This window comes from Bemisia tabaci, chromosome 6 (genome assembly GCF_918797505.1).
Source record: "Bemisia tabaci chromosome 6, PGI_BMITA_v3".
NCBI lineage: Eukaryota > Metazoa > Arthropoda > Insecta > Hemiptera > Aleyrodidae > Bemisia > Bemisia tabaci.
Window position 1 is genome coordinate 25,750,593 of NC_092798.1, and position 20,701 is coordinate 25,771,293.

Genomic DNA, 20,701 nt, shown 5'->3' on the forward strand with positions numbered 1-20,701 from the left:
AAAGTTTGCGAAAAATAGTGTTCTTTAAGGGAGAAGGAGGCTGGATGGCTTCATTGTAACTGATTTTCATCCAGCAGAAGCAAGTATCATTTATACACAATCCACTTCATAGCATTCTCTAAATGTAAAGAAAAAATAACGCAGTGCCTTTGGTGCTTCGGATGTTTCCAGGGAGCACAGGTTGCCCTATCTTAAATCCGACACTGGAAGTTTTAAACATTCTACTGCTCTTAACTGTCAGTAAGAAGCCCTTGAGTAGCTTAATATCGCACAGGAAAATCCTGGATCAAGTCCAGACTAAATGACAGGAAATTATTAATGCAGGGATGTTTCAAGCTTTATTCGCATAAAACTGGTTTTAGAAGGAAGTTTAAAAACGAAAAAGAAAATCTTGTATCATTTTTGATCAAAATAAAATTTTTATTTGTTCATTATCACACAATATCACACAGTAATTTCATCTTATCGTCACATAAAATTTGTGGTGGGCAGTGAGAGAAAGCATAAAAGTAGGAGGAAACAGGTGAGAGGATTGATGTTACAGAATTATGGAGCTATTTTTACAAATAACTTTTCACGAGAAAATGTTTTCAGTCCAGCTTCCATTTTCTCCAGCTCCTTTTCCAAGAATGTCCTGTGTTTCTTAATCCTGTAAGAATCCGATCTCACAGGTAGTCCGTTTAATTCAAGTAATAACTGATCATATTCTGAAACGAGAAAATTAAAACGTATTAAATAAAAATCTATCAGTTTTTGCAGATTAATTTTCAGGGTACTTTAATCAATGCAGTTAAAACAATATCATGCTGACAATGCAACTCAGTTTGTCTGGAGTGCTTTGAAAGTTGTAAAGGAAAGTTATAATGTCCTTTGAGAAAGGTTGTCAGTCAAAATTAGGGAACCATTCAAATTACTGAATAACTGAAGAAAGCTCCTGTCTCTCAAGACAACGCAAATTTCTTATGCAGATTGTGAAGTTAGGAGTGCTTTCGGACTTTGCTAATGAGCTCATCATGATTTTTGAGACATTTTCTATGAGGAATAACTCTTGTTTTTGCTGTAGCTAAAGTTTTTACCGGACCCATTAGAAACAAAGTTTCCCTTTATTGTGGTCTCATTAGTTTTTAATAGATTTTGAACTATCTTTAAAAAAAAGAAGCCAAAATCCATTTAAATTTTGGTACGAAAGCAATTTTTGTCTGACCAAAATTATCCCAGCAACCTACATCTATTTGCATATGATGTATTCTGAAAATTTCGATCTAATTTAGGAAAGAAAGGTCCCTAGAATGTTCCCAAGGACTTTGCTTTATGTTTCACAATAAAACATGAAAAACAAAGACTCATCATACCACACACTCTAAACTCTATAATGTAAGGCGTATTTTTCTTTTGTCTCAGGGAATCAGCAATCTTGTATTAGGAATCCTTTAATTTTTAGATTTAGCACTAAATCGTCTAATCTAGAAAATCAATTTGGAAAAATGGAATACCCTTTTCACCTGTTCTCTTTTGAGGGTCATTGCCTACTTCATAGGACCAGGATTCAACAAACAGTTTTAGAGAGTATGATATAAAGTAATGGATGAGTGAGAACATACTGTTTTTAATTAATTGAAGAGTTTCTTTCCGTTTATCATCTGGCAGTCTAACGTGGCCTGGAGGACAGTCAGGATCATCGGTTCCTAGCATTTGCGCCATTTTCTTCTTCTCCATTTCTTCTTGCTCTTTTTGTAATTTTTTCTCCTGTATATACCTGAAATAAAAGTAGAGAGTTGCAATCACTTCTCCATAGTTATTTACTTACGATGTATTTGTATACACAGGCTGGTCTGCTAGTATTTTGAAAAATATTATTGCTTCATTCATTTGATGCTCTCACACTTATTGTTAGAATAGAGAAGATTAGTCTAGGTATGTTGAATGAAGAGATAATGGAAGAGAAAAATAGACGTTCAGTAATATTTACAATGCTTCTTCTTATGACAAGGATGAATTTATTTACTGAAGAGATTAATTTCTTACTGCTTTGGACTTGAAGGTAGCTGAATGAATTTTTACGTCATTATATTTAAAAGTATTTATACCTAAAGGAAACTGGTGGTCGTATCTGATGTATGTTTCTATCAAATTTTTCTCTCAATTTTTTTTTTCCTCCCCGATTTAGACTTCTAAAAATACCTACACTGTTGACCAGCTAATCGCAGTATGCATCATGGTTACACCGAAACTCGCTTTTATCAATTTACTGTAACTCAACAAAATACAGGACAGACTTACTTTGGTATGGTTCCTCTTTGATAAGATTCAGGTATGCTATTCTTAGATGGTAAATTATTTGAAGAACGATTGGTCTTTAGGGTTTCATCACTCGACTTTACTCCACACAAGTTCTAAAAATACAAAAGTTCATTTTAATTAGTTCCTTATGTTTCTACCTCTCCTTTTTCTTCAGTGGGGTGAACAACAAACTGAATAAAATTATGTTTCGGTCAACTTGGGTAATCTCTGTATTTTTTTTTTTTTATTCTGAAGGTTATAACGCTTTAAAAAGAGAGGATAAATAGATACATAGAGAGTCAGAGAATGTAGAACTCGGAGAAAATTAATTTTTAGGTTACATAATTTATGTGAGGATCAAATTCTGTTTGGTGTTTTCGTTCTGAATTCATGATAACATGTTTTAGTTATCCATTTCTGTTCTGAAACAATTTTTCATATATTCATCAGTCTCTTACATCCTTTTGTTCTTGATTGAATCATCAGTTCAATTTTGAGTGGTTTTTCCGTAACCCTCTTGGTAGGTTCAATGCTCCAAGAGATCTCTTACGTCCTTTTGTTTTTGATTGAATCATCAGTTCAATTTTGAGTGGTTTTTCCGTAACCCTCTTGGTAGGTTCAATGCTCCAAGAGATTTCATGAATACCTCAGAAAATATGATCTTGAAAAATTTCAGAGTAGGACTGTAGCTATCTCTGAGTTAGTAGAATCCAAGAATTTTCTCTTTTAGGTGTATTTAAGTTTTTGGAAAGGCAAATAATTATGATCCCTAACACGGATCCATCCCTAGAATTACTCTATTGATTTTATCCATATTGTCTTCTTCTAATTCTCTGCGGTCTCCTGAAGCCTCTCTTATCTTCATCAAAATGTAAACCATTTTGGCTTATGTACGGAAAGGAGCCTCTAGGCGCAACTATGAACACACTTCAGGTCCACATAGGAGTAGTGAAGTTCTTTTGCTGAATATGAATACAAGTGTTAGGAAAAGGATTTGTACTGTTGGCTTAGCAATTTTTTTCTCAAGATTACCTTTTTTTTAGAGCGAGGTGATTTTATCTTGGTACTAGGGGCCGTCCTAAAGTTATCAGTCTTGTTAATATTTTCCAGAATATCTGTCTGTAAACCTATGCTCCGTGCTGAGCTGGCTGCTGATGCAGGTTTGTCTTGATCGCCTATTCGTAAATTTTCCATTTCATATGTTTGACATTCTGAAAATGAATTTTCAAATAATTACCAAACAAATAATAATAGGAATGATGAACAAAAAACTGCAGTTGTGGTGATTTTTCATGTTGATTGTTTCAGTTCATCAGATAACATTTTGTGCTCTGATTTAGAAAACCTTTCTAATAAAATGGCAATTTATGTCTGCATTTTAACTGAATTTAACTTAAAGACTTTTAACTTTCTGCAACAGATGAAAAGGAATTCAAAAATACTTGGGACTACAACTTCTTAAAACATGTGCTGTTTGGTAGATACGCTCTGGTTTTGATTCACTCAAAATTCACAAGTACACCATGCATGAGTTCACAACATGCGTATTGATGCTCACCTTTATCAGAATAATTTTTGCGAGTACTAGCTGAGGAAATTTTTGAGCAAATTTCCGAGCGGGTTTTCTCAATTAGTTGTTCAGCATGTTTTGTCAGCTTCTGTTTTTCAATGAGAGGTTTTCGCAAAGAATCGAAAGACTGGCTGCCGAATTCGCCTCTGGGCCGTACCTACAATAAAAAAGACTCAAATATATTACATTCACTATGCATTTTTGAATTTTTACCTTAATTTGAAAACATACATCTCTTAAAATCTTAGCATTGTAGGAATGCACAGTTCCTTCTAATTTCTAATCACACGAGGTCTTCTCTTGTGGCTTAAGTAGAACGATCTTGCAGTTTGTTGGTTGCCAAGCAACAGTCCTTCCACTCCGGGAAGCATTGATTTGAAGAAATTCCTTTGCAGTTCAAAGTTGTAAAAAGTCTGTGACAATTATGTATAAGTTCTTTTCCGTTTTTTCTTAAAATAACTTTGATTTAAGCAATTTTGGAGTCTTAACAGTTTCATACACTTTAAATATGTTGGGTTTTAAAAGATTAGTAATTTCAGAATTCATTAATACTTACAGCAGATTTAAATGGTGGAAATCCTTTGCAGCTGGAATCCACCGACATCCTAGAGCCAGTTTCACTAGTTTTACTTTTGACTCCTTTCACTTTTCTGATATTTTCCTTGATAAAATTTTTTGAACTCTTCGGTTGCTCTGGAACAAAATGAAAGAAAAATAAAAATGATATTGCAGTAAATTCAATTTTGCAAATTTTCATCGGTTAAAACTTTTTAAACTATCACATAAGTAAAATGAAATTTCTCCTAAAACTTTCATGTAGTGTTTCATAGGCGTCATAACTCACAACATTAATGGCGGTATGGGTACTAGCATTTCAACTTATATTCTTCAGTTATTTCCTGATATCAAAATGTGAAAATGTCTGCCTCCTCAGGTTGATAAGAATTTTTTTCCACCAGAGATTAAAAGAAGTAACACAGTAGCCAAGTCATTGTTCACTCTTTGTTTTTAATGGCTAGGAGAGAAAGAATAACTACAACTTTGATGAACAATTCCTTCTTTAATTTCTGTCTGTTACCTAATTTGTATTTTTCTTCCATTTTCCATAGTTTAAAATCAATTTTCCCATCTTCCTTAAACGTTATTTAACGACAAGTCCAAAAAAGTACTCCTATGTCGGAAGTTTATTTATTTTATTTTATTATGAGCAAATTGATTTTTTTTCTGATACTTACGGTATGACAATGGGAAAATTTCTGCCATGCTAGGTGCCTTGTAGGGATAACTCATCTTGTCCTTTGATTTTTTATCAGTTTCAATTCAAAGTAACAGACTTCTGAAATCACAAAAACAGAACAAGTTAGAGAAGAAGTTTCCTATCAGAGGAGCTGAATCATAATTATTTTAGAATTATGATGAATGAAGGAAAGCGTTCTTTCTGTCCCAGCTGATGATGTCTTTTACTTTCTTTCTTACAAGCTTCAAAAAGTCTTGATCACTTCACGCTGACTGTGCTCATGTGTAACCAGAAAAAAACCTTCAAGGATATCTACAGGCTATTGACGTAGCCCCCACCTTTGAGGAGCTCCAAACTTGGCAAAAACGTAAATTCTATTAATCTGACTATTCAAGTACTAAATCACGCCACTCCTAAATCAGTTACTAAAATTATTACCACTTTAAGGTAAGAAATCCAATCATAATTGGCTCCGAAAGTAAAAAAATCTAAGTTTGTTATTATAAGCGCTCAATTCAGGTATTCGACCCCTCTGCTGTCATTGTTGCATTTTGTGAAAGCGTGTAGAGGAGCAGAGTTAACGTTGCGCTCGAATTGTTGAAACTTTATCTAATGGCGTTCAATAAATTGCATGGCTAAGATAAGAATTCAGTGATCAAGTTCATTTGATAACGATTCTACAATCGACCCGCTGCTTTTGCAGCAGGGATACTGCGTACTCTACCAGCAAAGAGCTGAATCTATGCTTAAAAGCTGGAGTGATAACTGTTTCAGCTTAGTTCTCAAATTTTTGGGCAGAATAAAGACCTCTCTCTCTGACTCTGACATCTCAAGACGCTTCACACTTCAATATTACCTTTCATATTTGTCGGTGAAAATCACTGCAATGTAAATATGTCAAAGTAGTCGGAGTCTCTTCTGTCAGATATTAATTGATTTTTCACAGTACCTTTAGGAGGACTCTGCTACTTTTCTCTGCTAGTGCCTGTCATGTTAAATTTTTTTGAGGTTGGTTTCTCACAATCAACAAAAGAAATGTTTTTGGTGAGATAGATACAAGAACTTATGTGGGGTGATTTCTCTGACCGCACCAGAGATTGGCCTAGAGTTGTAGGAAGATGGGGTTCTCGGTGGGTTTTGAATTTGAGGACTATGCCAACTTTAATAAGCAGCAGCAAGGTGATATCCACCTGTTAAACAGCTTACCTTCATTCTAGGTTTAATTTGATTGATAACGGTTACGGTGACCAGCAGTAACATTGGATTCGGAGAAAAATACCTATATATTTTTAAAAGATTTTTACCAGTAAGTTTCCAGTAATGCAAGGAAAATTTGATTTTAAAGGGTAAAACAGTATAAATCAATTAAATACTCCAAGTAATCAGTTGTTGAGCAAATTCAATTTTGACTGGTTTGTTTGTTTGTTTTCAATTTTTACTTTGTAGGTTAATTCGGCATCGCTGCCATCGGTTCGGTTAGTGATGCATTTAGATTCACCACGGTCGTTTCCGTTTCCGCTCGAATCCATTTCCGTCGCTCGTGTAAGCAAGCCGCGAAATTTAATTTGACGGACTTTTTTCTTACGTCCGACAAATTACGAAACGCTTAGATTAAATGCCCTCTTTGGTTTTTAAGTAACTTACGATTAGATGTATTTATGGTAGACCCTGTTTCATATAAATGCATCTCTTTCATTCGCTTGCGCAGTTAAGGGCCGCCGTTCATAAAGCAAGTGACGCTATGGGGGGGGGGGGGAGGAGGAGGAGGAGGATGAGGAGGTGCCTCAGCTTGCTTTACGGGGGATGGAGGAGGTTCAGGGTCGTGCTTTATAACGTTAGGCGCTTAGTTATTTCACCTTTTTTAAGAGCATTCCTGTTCGTGCTCGCGTTTCTATCTGATTTTACTTTTAATAGTTTAAAATGTTTTAAGTGATTTATGTCCAAACGATTGATTTTACTTTTATTTTCCGATTCCATTTTTGCTTCTATTAATTTTGTATGAATAAAATAACGAAGAGGAAAATCTAAGATTTATCAATTCTTTTGGGAGGGGGGGGGGGGTGGGTGGGTCAGGGGAGCTTCACGAATTTGATCAGTACAAGCCTGCGCTATGGGTAAGGAATAAAAAACACGATTTTTCAAACTTCGTATTTTCTGAACGGGCCCATAACTGCGCAAGCAAATAAAAATTGTAAACTCACCTAGAACAGGGTCTAACATATTGCACTGGAGAGAGGAGGTCGTATTTCTGCTTATTTTGCCAGAAAAGCAGTGCATCGAACAGGATGTCTACTGGTCTGGAATTTCCGGAAATAATGTTGATTTTTTAATGGCGTTCCGGAAAAACTGAAAAAGTGCGGCAATTTCGTAAGAAGGTCCGGAATTTTTTCCCTCATACCACGCGTGTTTTTTCAATAAAGCCTGAAAAGTATGCAATCCCATGCGCGTTGATTCTTACAGAACCATTTGCCTGCAAGATCGCGATTGTGCAGTTAGTTAATTTTAAAGCCACCAATGACATTTTGTGGTTACGTCTTTCAAATTTTCGGAAATTCTCGAATTTCATCAAATGAAGGCACTGAAAAGGTATTGAATTTCTAGGGAGCGTCCTGAAAAAGTAAGGTGATCTACTCCAGTTTCTCATCATTTCTTGCGTATCTTTCAGCGTCGAGTTCGAAAATGAAGAACAGTTTTTTCATTTGACTCGGTTTGTTAGCCACATGTACATCTTTTATAAAACACGACAGCTTGCTTACTCACAATGGGCCTGTTGCAAACTTTTGCTAGAGCAAAAATAAGAGTTGTTTCCTGTAGATAATGCCTCAAAAACCACGATGAGCGCATCGGCAAAGTCTGAAATGCACTTATAAATTCACAATCTGCGTAAGAAATTTGCGTTATTTTGAGCTTCCCGCTTCAAAAACGATACTACTGCACAGGTGAACATTTTGTTAGAGGAGTCGCTCCATCGTCGGCAATATTCATCATGGCCGACGCTTGCGCAGTTCCGCGCGTAATTCGAGGAGAGTTCAAGATCAATCAAGGCGGGCGAGGAAAATATGAACGTAAACACGCCGATTGCTATCTGGTCTAGTCCTGTTTTAGGTGTTATCTCGTCCCATCACACGTGTTTTGGTGGATTGGCGGCGGCCATGATGAGTATTGCCGACGATGGAACGACTCCTCCATCAAAATGTTCACCTGTGCCGTAGTATCGTTTTTGAAGCGGGAAGCTCAAAAAACCGCAAATTTCTTACGCAGATTGTGAAGTTATGAGTGCATTTCAGACTTTGCCAATGCGCTCATCGTGGTTTTTGAGGCATTATCTACAGGAAACAACTCTTATTTTTGCTCTAGCAAAAGTTTGCAACAGGCCCATTGGTGAACGTTACTAGTTCAAAAAGAAGGCAGTATTAGGCTTACGAAGAAGCATGCAGATATCTGAAATTTTAATTGGTGAACGTTTTGAGTTTACCCAGTCCAACAAGGAGGCAGTGTTAGGCTTACGAAGAGGCATGCATTTATCTGAGATTTTGTTATGGCAGCCCGAAATCAGACCCTTTACCCCTGTTGGTCATTCATTTTGCTCTTTGGCAACTTCGTTCTTTTGATCTCCATCGGGAAGCCATACCATAAGTTGCAGTGTGTAATTCGGTGGGAGATAGGGGGAGGGGAGGGGGCTGTAGCCTGTTTTTCGAACTCCACTAAAAACGGTCATGTTGTCGAGCGAAACATGGTACTATGTTGACGCCAACATGATTTCAACATGGTATTAACATGGGGCAACGTGAGAAAAAAATCGCCCCGTTAATTTGGAGTATTCTTGCGCGGCCTCCGTGCCGGATTCATTTCGGTGCCAACAAGGTATCACCTTGGTCAAAGCGACCAATATGGTACCAACATGGAGGCAATGTTGAGGACAAGTTGATACCAACATGATCGTTTTCTGTAGGAAAGTGAGATGCCAGCCAGGCGATTTTGAACAAATTCTAGTCTGTGTCCTCTTAATTGTCGATTGAAGGTCTAAAACGTTAATTTTCGCGCGAATTCCAACCACCTCGCTTTTGGATCCAACGCACTGAAATAAAAGTTACGGGCCATATTGACTTACCGTCCGTTCCAGGTTCAGAGGTCGAAAGTTCCGCGGATGCTGAAGCCGTAGCCTCGATTGCTCCGGGTGCTACGCCCGGAACTTTCGGCCTCTGAGCCCGGAACTTTCGGCCTCTGAGCCCGGAACTTTCGGCCTCTGAGCCCGGAACGCGGACGGTGTGTCTATATAGCCCGCAAGTACGGCTTCCACGGCCGGAGTTTTTATTCAGTGCGCTCCGCTCATGGCCGAGACAAAGGCATCAATACCCTCTAGACTGACCATACCTAATCATTTGTTTGGAGGTTAAGACACATCTGGTTGTAGGTACCGTTTTACATGGCTTTTATGGGGAAAACCTGAAAAAAGCTATTTCTGACTTCCTTAAAGTAAAATTTGACGGGGGAAGAATTTTTCCCTTAAACTTCAAGTATGAAGGCCTTGGATGCATTAAACTTCGGCGGCTGAATCTGTTTCTGGGTGGAAAAGAAAAATTTTATTAGTGGAAGTATATACTACATAGGGACTGCATCCGTCAAGGGAATGGAGAGGAGGGGAGGGGGATGTGGTTATCCACTTGAATGTTTTGAATTCTCTGCCAGGAAAGTGATTCAGTGGCAAATTTTTGGTATTTATGTTCCACGAATGTTGTATTTCCTAGAGAAGATCACTTAAGGTCACCAGTCATCTCATGGTACTCTTAATTTCACTTATTCACCTCGTCCCACAAGGTCCTGTGTGAAAATTCACAACCTGCTGCACTAACACACTCACAGATGAGTTCCGAATGTTTAAGGTATGGTCAGTCTAGGGGGTATTGATCATTCTCAGGAAAGAAACGGACATTCAAATTTTACCTCGTCCGCCCTCGGAATGAGAGCCGTGCCATAATTCGAGAGTTTATTCGTCGGATTTTGGCAACGTCGTATTTTCCGAATTCCAGGGACGAGGGCCGGGGGGACGAATAGGTGGCGGCATCTGGGCTACGTCACGGGGGCTCGGGGCGGCGGCGAATCGGAGGTGAGGTGTTGCGGGGTTATTTTTAGCCTCTGTCGAATGCAGCTTCAGAAGGCGTCGGACGCGGATCGCGAATCGGGGCTCCATCCGAATTCGAATCCTACCTCATCACCGCCGTCGGAGTGGCCAGTGGCTAGTGCGCGCGTTGCCGTGTCAGTGTGAGTGCGTGTGGGTTTTGTCCAAACGAGGCCAGTTGTAATGGTGCGCCATGGAACGCGATTCTGGTGGCTGGCGTTCTCGGCTCTCCTACTAGTGGTAGCTAGCAGCGTAGACGCTAAGAAGGCGGCGACCCCTGCGCCCGCACCCTCGCCCCCGCCCAAAGCTGGCCACAGCCACGGGGCCGGGGCTCCCCAGGGCGAAGCCAAGGCCTCGCCCGGCAAGGAAGCCGAACCCGTCATCGAGGAGGTCACCGCCAAACAGCTCGAAAGGGTCCTCAACGAGAAGGACTTTGTCGCCGTCTTCTGGTGTAAGTCTACCTCGCCTATTCCAAGCATGTTCCAACTCATCTCCAGCACACTCCGGTGCTGTGCGCAGCGGGTTGATTGATGAAGTTGATAGGCAAAGCTATAGATAAAGAGGACAATAAGGCTGAGTAGGGATCCTATCGGTGGAAGCGGGTGGTTGCAAAACGGACAAAGGAGGTAGGCAATAGACTAAGGGTCGATTGTTGAAACTGATTGACAAAGCTATAGACACACTGGAAAAAAGTTACGGGCTGTATAGATATACCACCCGTTCCGGGCTCTGAGTCCCGAAGTTCCGGGTTCTGGAGCCGTAGCTTCGATTGCTCTGGGTGCTACGCCCGGAACTTCCGGTCTCAGTGGCCGAAAGTTCCGGGTGCTGGAGCCGTAGCTTCGATTGCTCTGGGTGCTACGTCCGAAACTTCCGGTCTCAATGGCCGAAAGTTCCGGGTGCTGGAGCCCCAGTTTCGATTGCTCTGGGTTCTACGTCCGAAACTCCCGGTCTCAGTGGCCGAAAGTTCCGGGTGCTGGAGCCGTAGCTTCGATTGCTCTGGGTGCTACGTCCGAAACTTCCGGTCTCAGTGGCCGAAAGTTCCGGGTGCGGGAGCCGTAGCTTCGATTGCTCTGGGTGCTACGCCCGGAACTTCCGGTCTCAGTGGCCGAAAGTTCCGGGTGCTGAAGCCGCAGTTTCGATTGCTCTGGGTGCTACGTCCGAAACTCCCGGTCTCAGTGGCCGAAAGTGCCGGGTGCTGGAGCCGTAGCTTCGATTGCTGTGGGTGCTACACCCGGAACTTCCGACCTCTGAGCCCGGAACGCGAACAGTATGTCTATACAGCCCGTGAGTACGGCTTCCACGGCGGTTTTTTTTTCGGTGCAAAGAGGACAAAAGGGATAAGGAGGGATCCTGTTGATGGTTGCAATGGACGAAGGAGGTAGGCAACAGACTAACTAACGGCAACCTACGAGAGACCCTATAGTTAGTCCATCATGTCCTTTAGTATCTAAAATCCACCCATTTCAACCATTAGGATTGCTCCATACTCCCTATGTCTTCTTTGTCTATCAATTTCTGCAATCAGCCCGTGCGGTGGAAGGGTTATCTATGGACAGAGGAGGGGGCTTAAAAGCAGAGTTAGAGAGCGGAAATCACTGAGCCCACGTGTGCCGACCACCGTCCCTTATCGTGATGTGGTTAGGCAACAAGTTGAGCAAAAAGATAGGAGACATCCACGCTCAAGTGCGCGGGGCTAAAGAGTTTGATCAGTCTGCACACACGGGGAGAAAAAGAACCATTTGACCGCGTTTAGCAGAAGGGAACCAAGCCACATTAGCTATTGCCAAATTTATTCGGGCAGTCTAATGTTTTTCATGGAAACGGTTGTGTGGATTTTTGTGCGAATTTCAGTGAATTTTATGCATAGTACGCAGCAAATTCTTTTAAATCATTAAAGGTTTCCGCACAAACGGTCTCTTGAAAAAAATTATGAATTGCCCAGTTAAAGGCAATAGCTCATAAGTTCCTGTCTGCTGAACGCGCGGTCCAATGGATGATTTGCACGCAAATTTTTTATTGCTTCATCTGAGAGTGCTTAACGAGCTGATTTCGCAGTGTTTTTTGTAATTTTTTTTGTAATGGGAAATAGTTTAAAAATTGATTTAAACGTGAGAAAATGGTCCGTCTAGCGACGTCATCTGGCAGCATTTCCCTTTTAAACACATGCGTATTTTTTACATTAGATCATTTAGCCATATCTCTTTCAAAAATTGCTCAATTTATGAACCAAGTGTATTCTCGTGCTAAGTTCACTCAGAAGTTTCCACTCAACCACAAAATTCATCAAATTCCAGACACCTGCAAATTCTCCATTGCTCTCTTAGAATGCTCACAATGGATTTCAGGTTTTTTTTTAAGATTCTGGCCGCATTTTTGCAGTGTTACTTTTGTGGCAAAAATTACCTCGGTTTCGGTGACAATGCAGTATTGTAATGGGGACTGAACTATGTGTTGCCATAAGAGAAACGCAGTAAAGACGGATAGAGAAGTAGCAGGGACCTGAAATACACGGTATAACCATCGCGATACTGTGAGAGGGACGATTCCTCTGGCTCCGGGCAGGCATATGGTTAGGCAACATGCAGAGCAGATCGAAGATTGCAAAACGGAAGTCGTAGGTGTCGCTAGCTTCACGCGATTTAAGTGTAAAACTCAGTGATAACAATATTTGAGGTCTATTTTTACATTCAAATTACCCATATTTTTTCAATTTCGAAATTTTACGGGAGAAAATATGCGGCTACTTTAGCTCAAGATTACCCCTATCTAACTTTTTCCACCAAAGGTGGTTTAATTGATCGATCTCTGATTGATTCAGTCCATTTTTTATCGAATAACATTCTTATAAATCGTATTTAAAGTAAATTATGAGTCATAATTATTATACTTAATGCAAAATTATTAAAAGTGCTCGACGAATTAAAATAATAGACTTTTTTTAAACTAGGTATATACTGACATAAGAGTCGAGGAAATTCATTTTCCTTTGTAACTATTGATTTTTTTTACAAAGAGAGAAATAAACCATCGCCGGAATACATGTACAAAAACCACGGAGGACTGTGGTTATTTTTCGTTTTTAATATATAAATATCTAAGCTTCAACGATGTAAACTCCAAAAATTAAACGTCATGTGCGATGGAGCTCCGTCGGTCTAACGAGAAATCCAGCCTTGGATATAGTGTTTTTCCCCAGGGTCGCAGAACTGAAATGATGAGAATTAAGTTTTTACTCAGCGTTGATAAAATAGTACTTATTCGTCATTATGTTTGCCAAATTTTACCAACCATTCATTCCTGTTAGTGAGGATTAGACCCGGAAACGGCCGAGCCGAAAATTAAGTTTTTGACACTCGCCATCAACTCTCCATGCCCACACTTGTCGCTGAGGGCGTTTATATATAAGTTTGGCATTTTCTGTTTGTATATTTACCATTAACGTGGTTTTCATTATAATTTGTATTCCACAATCCCCCCCCCCCCATGCGGTGTGCAGTGTCGCCAATTAATGTGGGGTGTTTTTGATACGGACGACTTGCTGGCGTCAAATTATGCGCGTCCATTCGTCAATTCAAGTCGAGCGTCCAGCTCGATCGTTTGAGCGACGTTTTCAATTTGGGCGCAAGAAAAATGAGGGAGAGGAAGTCTTGACCGCCCCCCCCCCCCCCCCACGCCACTGGGCTGCCGCCGCCGCGCCCGCGTTTTACGTCGGTGGTGCCAAAAAACACACCTAGCACGCCGGCCGCACCGTAGGCGCGGCTCGAATTTTTACGGCCCAAGACTGAGGTTTAGCACGTTCGAAATACTTGAATTCGGGACGGTATGAATTAGAGCTGAAATTCGCACCCACGCGACGCAGACACTGGCACTAAGTGGTTAATAACATTAATAAATCCGGAGAAAACCCAAAAAAGTAGGGACGATTGAAAATTCTCGAAAGTTTAGGCAAATAAATCTGAAGTTTTGTTTTTTGTTGTTTTTTCTTTAATGGAGATGTTGCATGTGTGAGGAATTTGCGATTTGACTGTTGATTCTTACGTGAAAGTTCGCGAGAAACACGATGGTGCCACTGGTTTTCTCTGAAATCAACTCCCAAGCTCAAAAAAAGCTCTCAAGTTGAGGCCAAAATGGAGGGTATATCCCACCCTACCCTGAGAGTCCACCTCTACGTCAAGACAAACTCTCCATGCAAAGATAGGGAGCAAATACATTGACAGGGCTGCCACTTCATTTGGGGACTCTAAAACTGAAAACACGGAATCACTGCTAATGTATTTGCTCCCTATCTTTGCATGGAGAGTTTGTCTTGATGTAGAGGTGGACTCTCAGGGCAGGGTGGGGTATTCCCTCCATTTTGGCCTCAACTTGAGAGCTTTTTTGAGCTTGGGAGTTGATTTCAGAGAAAACCAGTGGCACCATCGTGTTTCTCGCGTACTTTTACATATGAATCGATAGTCAAATCGCAAATTCCTCACACATGCAACATCTCCATTTAGGTAGTATTTTTTAAGTTGAGCAGTATCTGCATATGAGAAAATTGATTCATGGAAGCCTGCAATATGATAGGCTATTTATTGTGTATATAAATTATGGTTTTTAATAAGAAGTCTAAAGTGTGAGTGATTCTAAAAATCTGAGAAAGTTGCCTAGTTCGGAATGAACAGTATACTTCCTCCCGGACTCATACTAGAAGGTCATAATATTCTCAAGAATATAGTAAATTGATCTGTAACAGCCCTATCGATGTTCTTATCGTGTAGCTTTGACTTTTTTCTGAGGAACGAATCTTAGGAGAGCTTATACATTTCGTAATGAAGTTTCATAAAATCAACTTTTTTGTAGTGTAATTTTTTTTTATCTCTACTGCGTCAACGAAATGAATGAAAAATACAAATACAATTCGGATTGCACGTGCCAAAAGCGAGATTAATTATTTTGTACATGCTTAAGAGTCGCTTTCACAGCGCTCTGGCGCTTAGTGACATCTAGCCGCCAAAAGTCCCATTTTCTCCCAAAGCCCTCATTTTTTGGCACTTTCTTATTTCTTGCAAAGCCTCGTGTCGTTATCCTTGTACTGGGCGTTCTTTCATATCCTCTCAGGAGGAATCCTTATTATTTCATAATATTCATGATTCCAGTTGTATGTATCGCACATCTCGTAATGGCTCATCTGTAATCAATATTCTCTTTTTCTGGTCGAGCACAGCTGTAAAAACCATTAATTTGTATTCGTATCTGAGAAAAATCTGAATCAACTGTTGTTAATTCATTTTCTGAACGTAATATTTAAGGAAATGTTAAAGCACATACATTTTTGCGACTGTGCAACGAGAGTGATTTCTCGGCTTATTGTTAGCCAAGATCCAAAATCTCCTGAAGTACATAAATATGCCAGATTGTTCTGTTTTTCAAGTCTGTCACCGTCTCGTTGTCTGAGAATGGCTTCAAGGTTAATATTGTTTTTTATGTCGCGGAAATGAAATTTTTTATGGTATGTAACAATAATTGTTTGCCCTTTTTTCTACATCTGATTTTATGATAATTTTGGGGAAAAAAAAATTAATGATAATGTCTTTTGACAGTGTCGATTGTTACATATTCCCGCGCCAATTTCTCTCTCTTTCCGTCATTTGTCGTTTACCCGGGATGTAGAGAAGACTGACATATTTTCCCGGATCAAACTGTGTTAACAATGATTTTAATAGAACTCGACCGTTCCGTCCCCTGCTGTTGCCAACAGGTCTGAAAAATATTCCTTTTCTCCCAGTTTTTGTTGTCTCAATATCATCTTTTTCATGTGGCTTGTCCTCAGTCAGAATTTGTGGGACCTCCATTTAATTCGCAAATGAACGAGCGAACATCTGGAATTTTTGGATTGATTCAAATTTAGCATCTCCTCAAAACGAGAGGGCAACTAATCGTGCGTTAGAACTGACAGAGATCGGAAAGGAAACTTTTTTGCGGTATCAATTAGTTTTGAATGTCAATATGTTTCTGTTCGGAAATCTTTTTTTTTGGTAGAGAAATTCCGCTGCAAGGCACAGTATTTACCGTTTGGCAGGTAATTGATCATTACAAGAATGATGAAAATTAATAGTAGAAACATTTAGACTTATTCATTATTTCAAGTAACGAAATATTCCTCGCTCTGTTATCGTCATGTTGCCATCCGATCGGTATTCGTGAAAACGCTGCGCGTGAAGGTCGAAATGAGTGATACAACTATATCAACTCTCAAGTAGTTAAAATTGCATACCTGCTGAGATGAAGGAGAACTGAGTTTCTCGTTTGTATCTTCACTCGTAGACTTATCAACTGTTTGAACTGACAGTATTTGTCATTCAAAAAGAAAGGAGCGGAGATATCATTCAGAAAATACTGTTCGAATTTTCTCCTCTCTGTTTTCTTTCGTACTTCATTTCTGATCACACTAAAGCGGGCGCCATATCGCGCTTACAAGTAGGGTCATTTTTTCCCCTCGCGCAGAAGTCATCCTTGAAAGTCAACACTATTTTTTGCCTTATTAAGAGATGAATGAAGTGTGACGGGTTGAGTAGTGTTTCTGACCAACCCGAACAAACAAGGCCAAGTTTGACAAGCTTTCATCACAAACCGCCTTACGAGAAATTAATTATTCCCCAATAAGTAAATATTAGTAAGCTGAAAATTTTCACTCCATTCTTTTAATTTTTGCTTCATCTATTTACATTCGTCCCTGTGTGAGCCTAACACGCTGGGAGATGTCGCAGTCACAATGTGAATATTTGTCTTTTTCCTGTAAATATGACAACCCTACCTCGTAGTTCAAGCATTTTCTGCCACAGTTTGCCAACTCAGCAGCTTACTGCCTCGAAAGCTCGCACAGTCCGACTCATGTATCATTATTCGTTCTAATTTCTTCATTTCCCTCATTCTATAATAACCTCATCTCTGTTCACTCTCCATTTTAATGTCTACGCTTCTTTAACCGTCCTATTTTGTGCGATTTGCGGTTTTTTCTGTTTCGCTGTCTTGATTTTGCGTCGGGCAAAGGAAGCTCGTGTATGTTCTTCAGCCTTTGATCAACGGTGATCACTTTTAAAGAAGTTTCGTCTAGGGGGCCGAATTTTGTCGGCTCTTTCACATAAAGGTGCAACATCCATCGATGAGTCCAAAACGCATCAACGACCAATCAGGAGCTCTATGCCGGAATTAAGTGCAGTCAAGACTCGTCTTAAGTATATTCTATGAGGATGGAATGACCAACAAAATTCGGACCCAGGGAACCATCAAGTCCCCCCCCTTTGAAGTGAGCTATAGAGGTTCCTAATTGCAAAATGCCCAAATGTACCTTCATCACTGTCTCGCCAAAGATTTAGTAGCAACCAGTTCAAATCATAAAATTATCATTAATTATACAGATTGATCCAGGGTTAAACGGCCAGGCTGCAGGAGCGTGTTCTATGGGTCAATATTCCAAAAGTTCTCCCAGTCGGAGCTACGCCCCCCCCCCCCCCCCAGTTTCGGGAAGTAAATCGTGTTTCCTGATTTTAGCAACGGCTGTGAACCAAATACCATGGAAATTTGTATTCCCCCGTACTTTTATGCCGTAAATTCTTAAATGATTTGAAAAAGAAAATCGAAATCTCAATTTAAAGAGGGGATTTTGGGGGTGTTTCGGCTCCTGCAGTCTAACCGTTTAACCATAGATCACCCTGTATTATTAATCATTAATTATATTAATAAGATTCGGGTGGCTGGAACCAGGATATATACTAACCCAGTTAGTGGTATCATCGCTGCGCTTTCCAATCGTGAAAGCATCGCGTTCAAGATCTTTTTTTTTTTTTTTTTTTGCAAATAACATAATTCTGCGACCATAAAGATCGAGTCATCGTTTCCTGTTTGATTAACTCTCCTTTGTATAGACACACAGATTTCAGTGGGAAGTATCGTGTTTACGGTTTGCTTGGTGATGTAGAAGAAAAGTCCCTTGATACGAAGCTCGTATTTGTTTCCGGCGAAATATTTATGTCAAGGCGGAGCGGGCTCTTCAAATATCCAAGACAATATCGTTTCAGACAGTTCGTCTATTTTCGATCCGAATCGGTCGGGCGCTCGCTATACTGGTCGCCCGTGTCGTTACGGTCTGCACGGTCACCGACTGCGACCGCAACCCTTGTCGGTCATTGCTCTAATTTTTATCACTTTTATTTTCTCCTTTTCACTGCACATCAGGTACACTGAAAAAAAAAATCTCGGTGTATTTATTAAGAAAATGGTAAAATTACCAAGAATTCAGGGTTCTATTTGATCCCAGTTTTTTCTTGGTAAAATTACCATTTATGCAATTGGCAATTTTACCGAGAAATCTCGGTAAAATTATTGAACTTTCTCGGTAATTTTACTGGACCTTGGTAAAAACGCCAATATTTTTTATCGACTGTGGTAGAATTACCGAGATAAAATGGCAAAGTTATCGGGAATTGATTACCAATAAAAGTGGTATTCTTACCTGAAAAAAACAGTAAAAATACCGGTTTTTAGGCAAGCTTACTAGTCTGTCTTGGTAAAATCACCAATAATCGGTAAAAAAAGTGATATGGTAAAGGTACCAACGGACCTTGGTAAAAACGCCGAGAATTATTTTTCAGTGTAGGGGTGCACAAATTCTCGATCTCGCGATCTGCGATCTCCATTAGAGAATTCGCAGGTGTCTGAAATTTGATGAATTCTGTGTTTGAATGGACACTACCAAGTGAGCTGAACACGAAGATACCCTTCGTTGATAAATCGAACAATTATTTTTCTTAAAAACATGCATTTAAAGGGAAATACCGCCAGATGGCGTCACTAGGCGGCGCATTGTCTCTTTCTTAAAACTATTTTTATATTATTTCTCATAGCTGAAAAAAATCACAAAAAATACTGCGAAATCAGCTCTTTAGGCACTTTCAGACGAAACAAAATATTTGCGTACAACTTCTCCATTGGGTCCGTGGGTCGGGAGATACTTTTCGAAAGTGATATAACCGTTTTATTATTTTTATTTTCCTCTCAACAATTCAAAAAAGTAGGGCAAATCGCACATTTCGTCGTTTCCTGAACGAAGGAATGTAACTCCACCTGGAGGTTGTAAAATTGAGTTAAACAATTCGTGTTTGTACAAGAATGTACTTGTGCAATTTTCGTCCAAAACTTCAGAAAATTATTATATTCCTTTTATTATATTGCCTGAAAATGTTGGAAAATATTTTCGCAATTTGCCCCGTAAAGTCGGTTTTTATCGAAGGAAACTTGGCAACGTCTGAAGGCTCATATGGCGTTCTTCTTTATCACGGTAGCACTGGTAACAGAGCAGTATTCTGCCGTGCTAAGGAAGAACGCCGTATGAGCCTTCAGACGTTGCCAAGTTTTCTCCGATAAAAACCGAATTTACTGGGGATAATTGCGAATATACTTTTCCAAGATTTTCAGACAATTTCGTAAGCAATTCAATTTAAAATACCGGAAAATTCCAAGGAAAAATATGGATGAATGTTCTCAAAAATATATATATTTTATCGAGGGAAATTTGGCAACTCTCGATGGCTCATACGGCGTTCTTCCTTAGCACGGCAGTATTCTCCCTTCGCTCGGTCCCTCCACCCCCGCGAAAATCGATTATTTTTTATCCCCGTTCCTAATAGCCGTCGAAAGCCTAGGCCCTCATTACTGCTTCAACGAGTGTAATGAATTTAAATTTTAATCTCCACTCGGGGAACGGTAACAGATTCCAATAGGGAATTTTCCAACGATCATAAAAAAAACAACGAAGATCTTAATGAGCTGGAACAAATTAGTTACAGACGGCCGCAGGGAATTCGTCTTCCCGTTCTCGAATAAAGGAACGCAGTCCCGAGTAAATTCGGCGTCCACTTAAATTTAGTAACGTAGACAGTAACGTAGTAACGTAGACGTATCGACATGGGGAGGTGGGAGGTTTTGGTTTTGCAGACGGAGTTAAATTACCACGACGGAACTAAAAATGCGTAAAAAAGGAAGTCTGGGCATGGTTAGGGGATGTATAAATAATTTGCAAGATTTTCAGCCTCGAGTACGCACATACGGTGCGGTAGGAAAGTACCTTGCTTTAAGATAAGTTTTAAATCTAACTGCGAGTGAAGCCACTGATCACCTACTCACCGATCCAGAGCCGCGCTGATCTTGGAGTTTTGAATTTCGTCTTTAACCTTACCTACCCAATCTAATCTTACACGTCTTAACCTAAGCTTACCTAATCTAACTCTACGTGACCCAAACCTCTCCTGCAGACTTAATTTTTTCATTTTACTTGTAAGGAAGTTGTTCTTCTGCTTGTTGACACCGTGATCGTTGACACCATGCTCAGGCCCCATTTGTACGTTTTCCGCCCTGAGCACGATCAACAATCGTTGCCTCCATGATCAGATTTTGGGTTTGTTGACACCAAGTTACCATGCAACGTTACCAATGTAACGTTCCTTGCGATGCACGA

General features: G+C 40.0%; 2 protein-coding genes across 12 annotated transcripts in view; one reads left to right on the top strand and one right to left on the bottom strand.

Annotated features, from left to right (window-relative positions):
* LOC109042410 (uncharacterized) overlaps nucleotides 1-20,701 on the top strand; it is a 116,418-nt gene that overhangs the window by 1,272 nt on the left and 94,445 nt on the right. For 6 of the 8 annotated variants that reach the window (XM_072301514.1, XM_072301518.1, XM_072301516.1 and 3 more), the window contains exon 1: nucleotides 10,213-10,657. The exons of 1 other annotated variant lie outside the window; for it this stretch is intronic. In XM_072301514.1, coding sequence (XP_072157615.1) covers nucleotides 10,390-10,657 — 268 coding nt within the window. In that variant the 5' untranslated portion in view covers nucleotides 10,213-10,389. Of the gene's footprint in view, nucleotides 1-10,211; nucleotides 10,658-20,701 lie in introns of those variants that run through there. One more of the 8 variants, XM_072301520.1, reaches the window with a different exon arrangement.
* On the bottom strand, nucleotides 400-6,541 carry LOC109042415 (uncharacterized). 4 transcript variants are annotated; one of them, XM_019059128.2, is made up of 8 exons: nucleotides 6,294-6,541; nucleotides 5,086-5,186; nucleotides 4,407-4,543; nucleotides 3,839-4,007; nucleotides 3,313-3,491; nucleotides 2,281-2,393; nucleotides 1,602-1,756; nucleotides 400-707 (listed from the first exon to the last, which is right to left on the bottom strand). In XM_019059128.2, exons 2-8 carry the CDS (start codon nucleotides 5,138-5,140, stop codon nucleotides 547-549), a joined length of 969 nt encoding a protein of 322 aa, XP_018914673.2. In that variant the 5' UTR covers nucleotides 5,141-5,186; nucleotides 6,294-6,541; the 3' UTR covers nucleotides 400-546. The 4 variants fall into 4 exon arrangements, with proteins under 4 accessions (XP_018914673.2, XP_018914676.2, XP_018914675.2 ...); XM_019059131.2 differs by having other exon boundaries at nucleotides 6,392-6,536; XM_019059130.2 differs by lacking the exon at nucleotides 6,294-6,541 and adding an exon at nucleotides 6,037-6,096.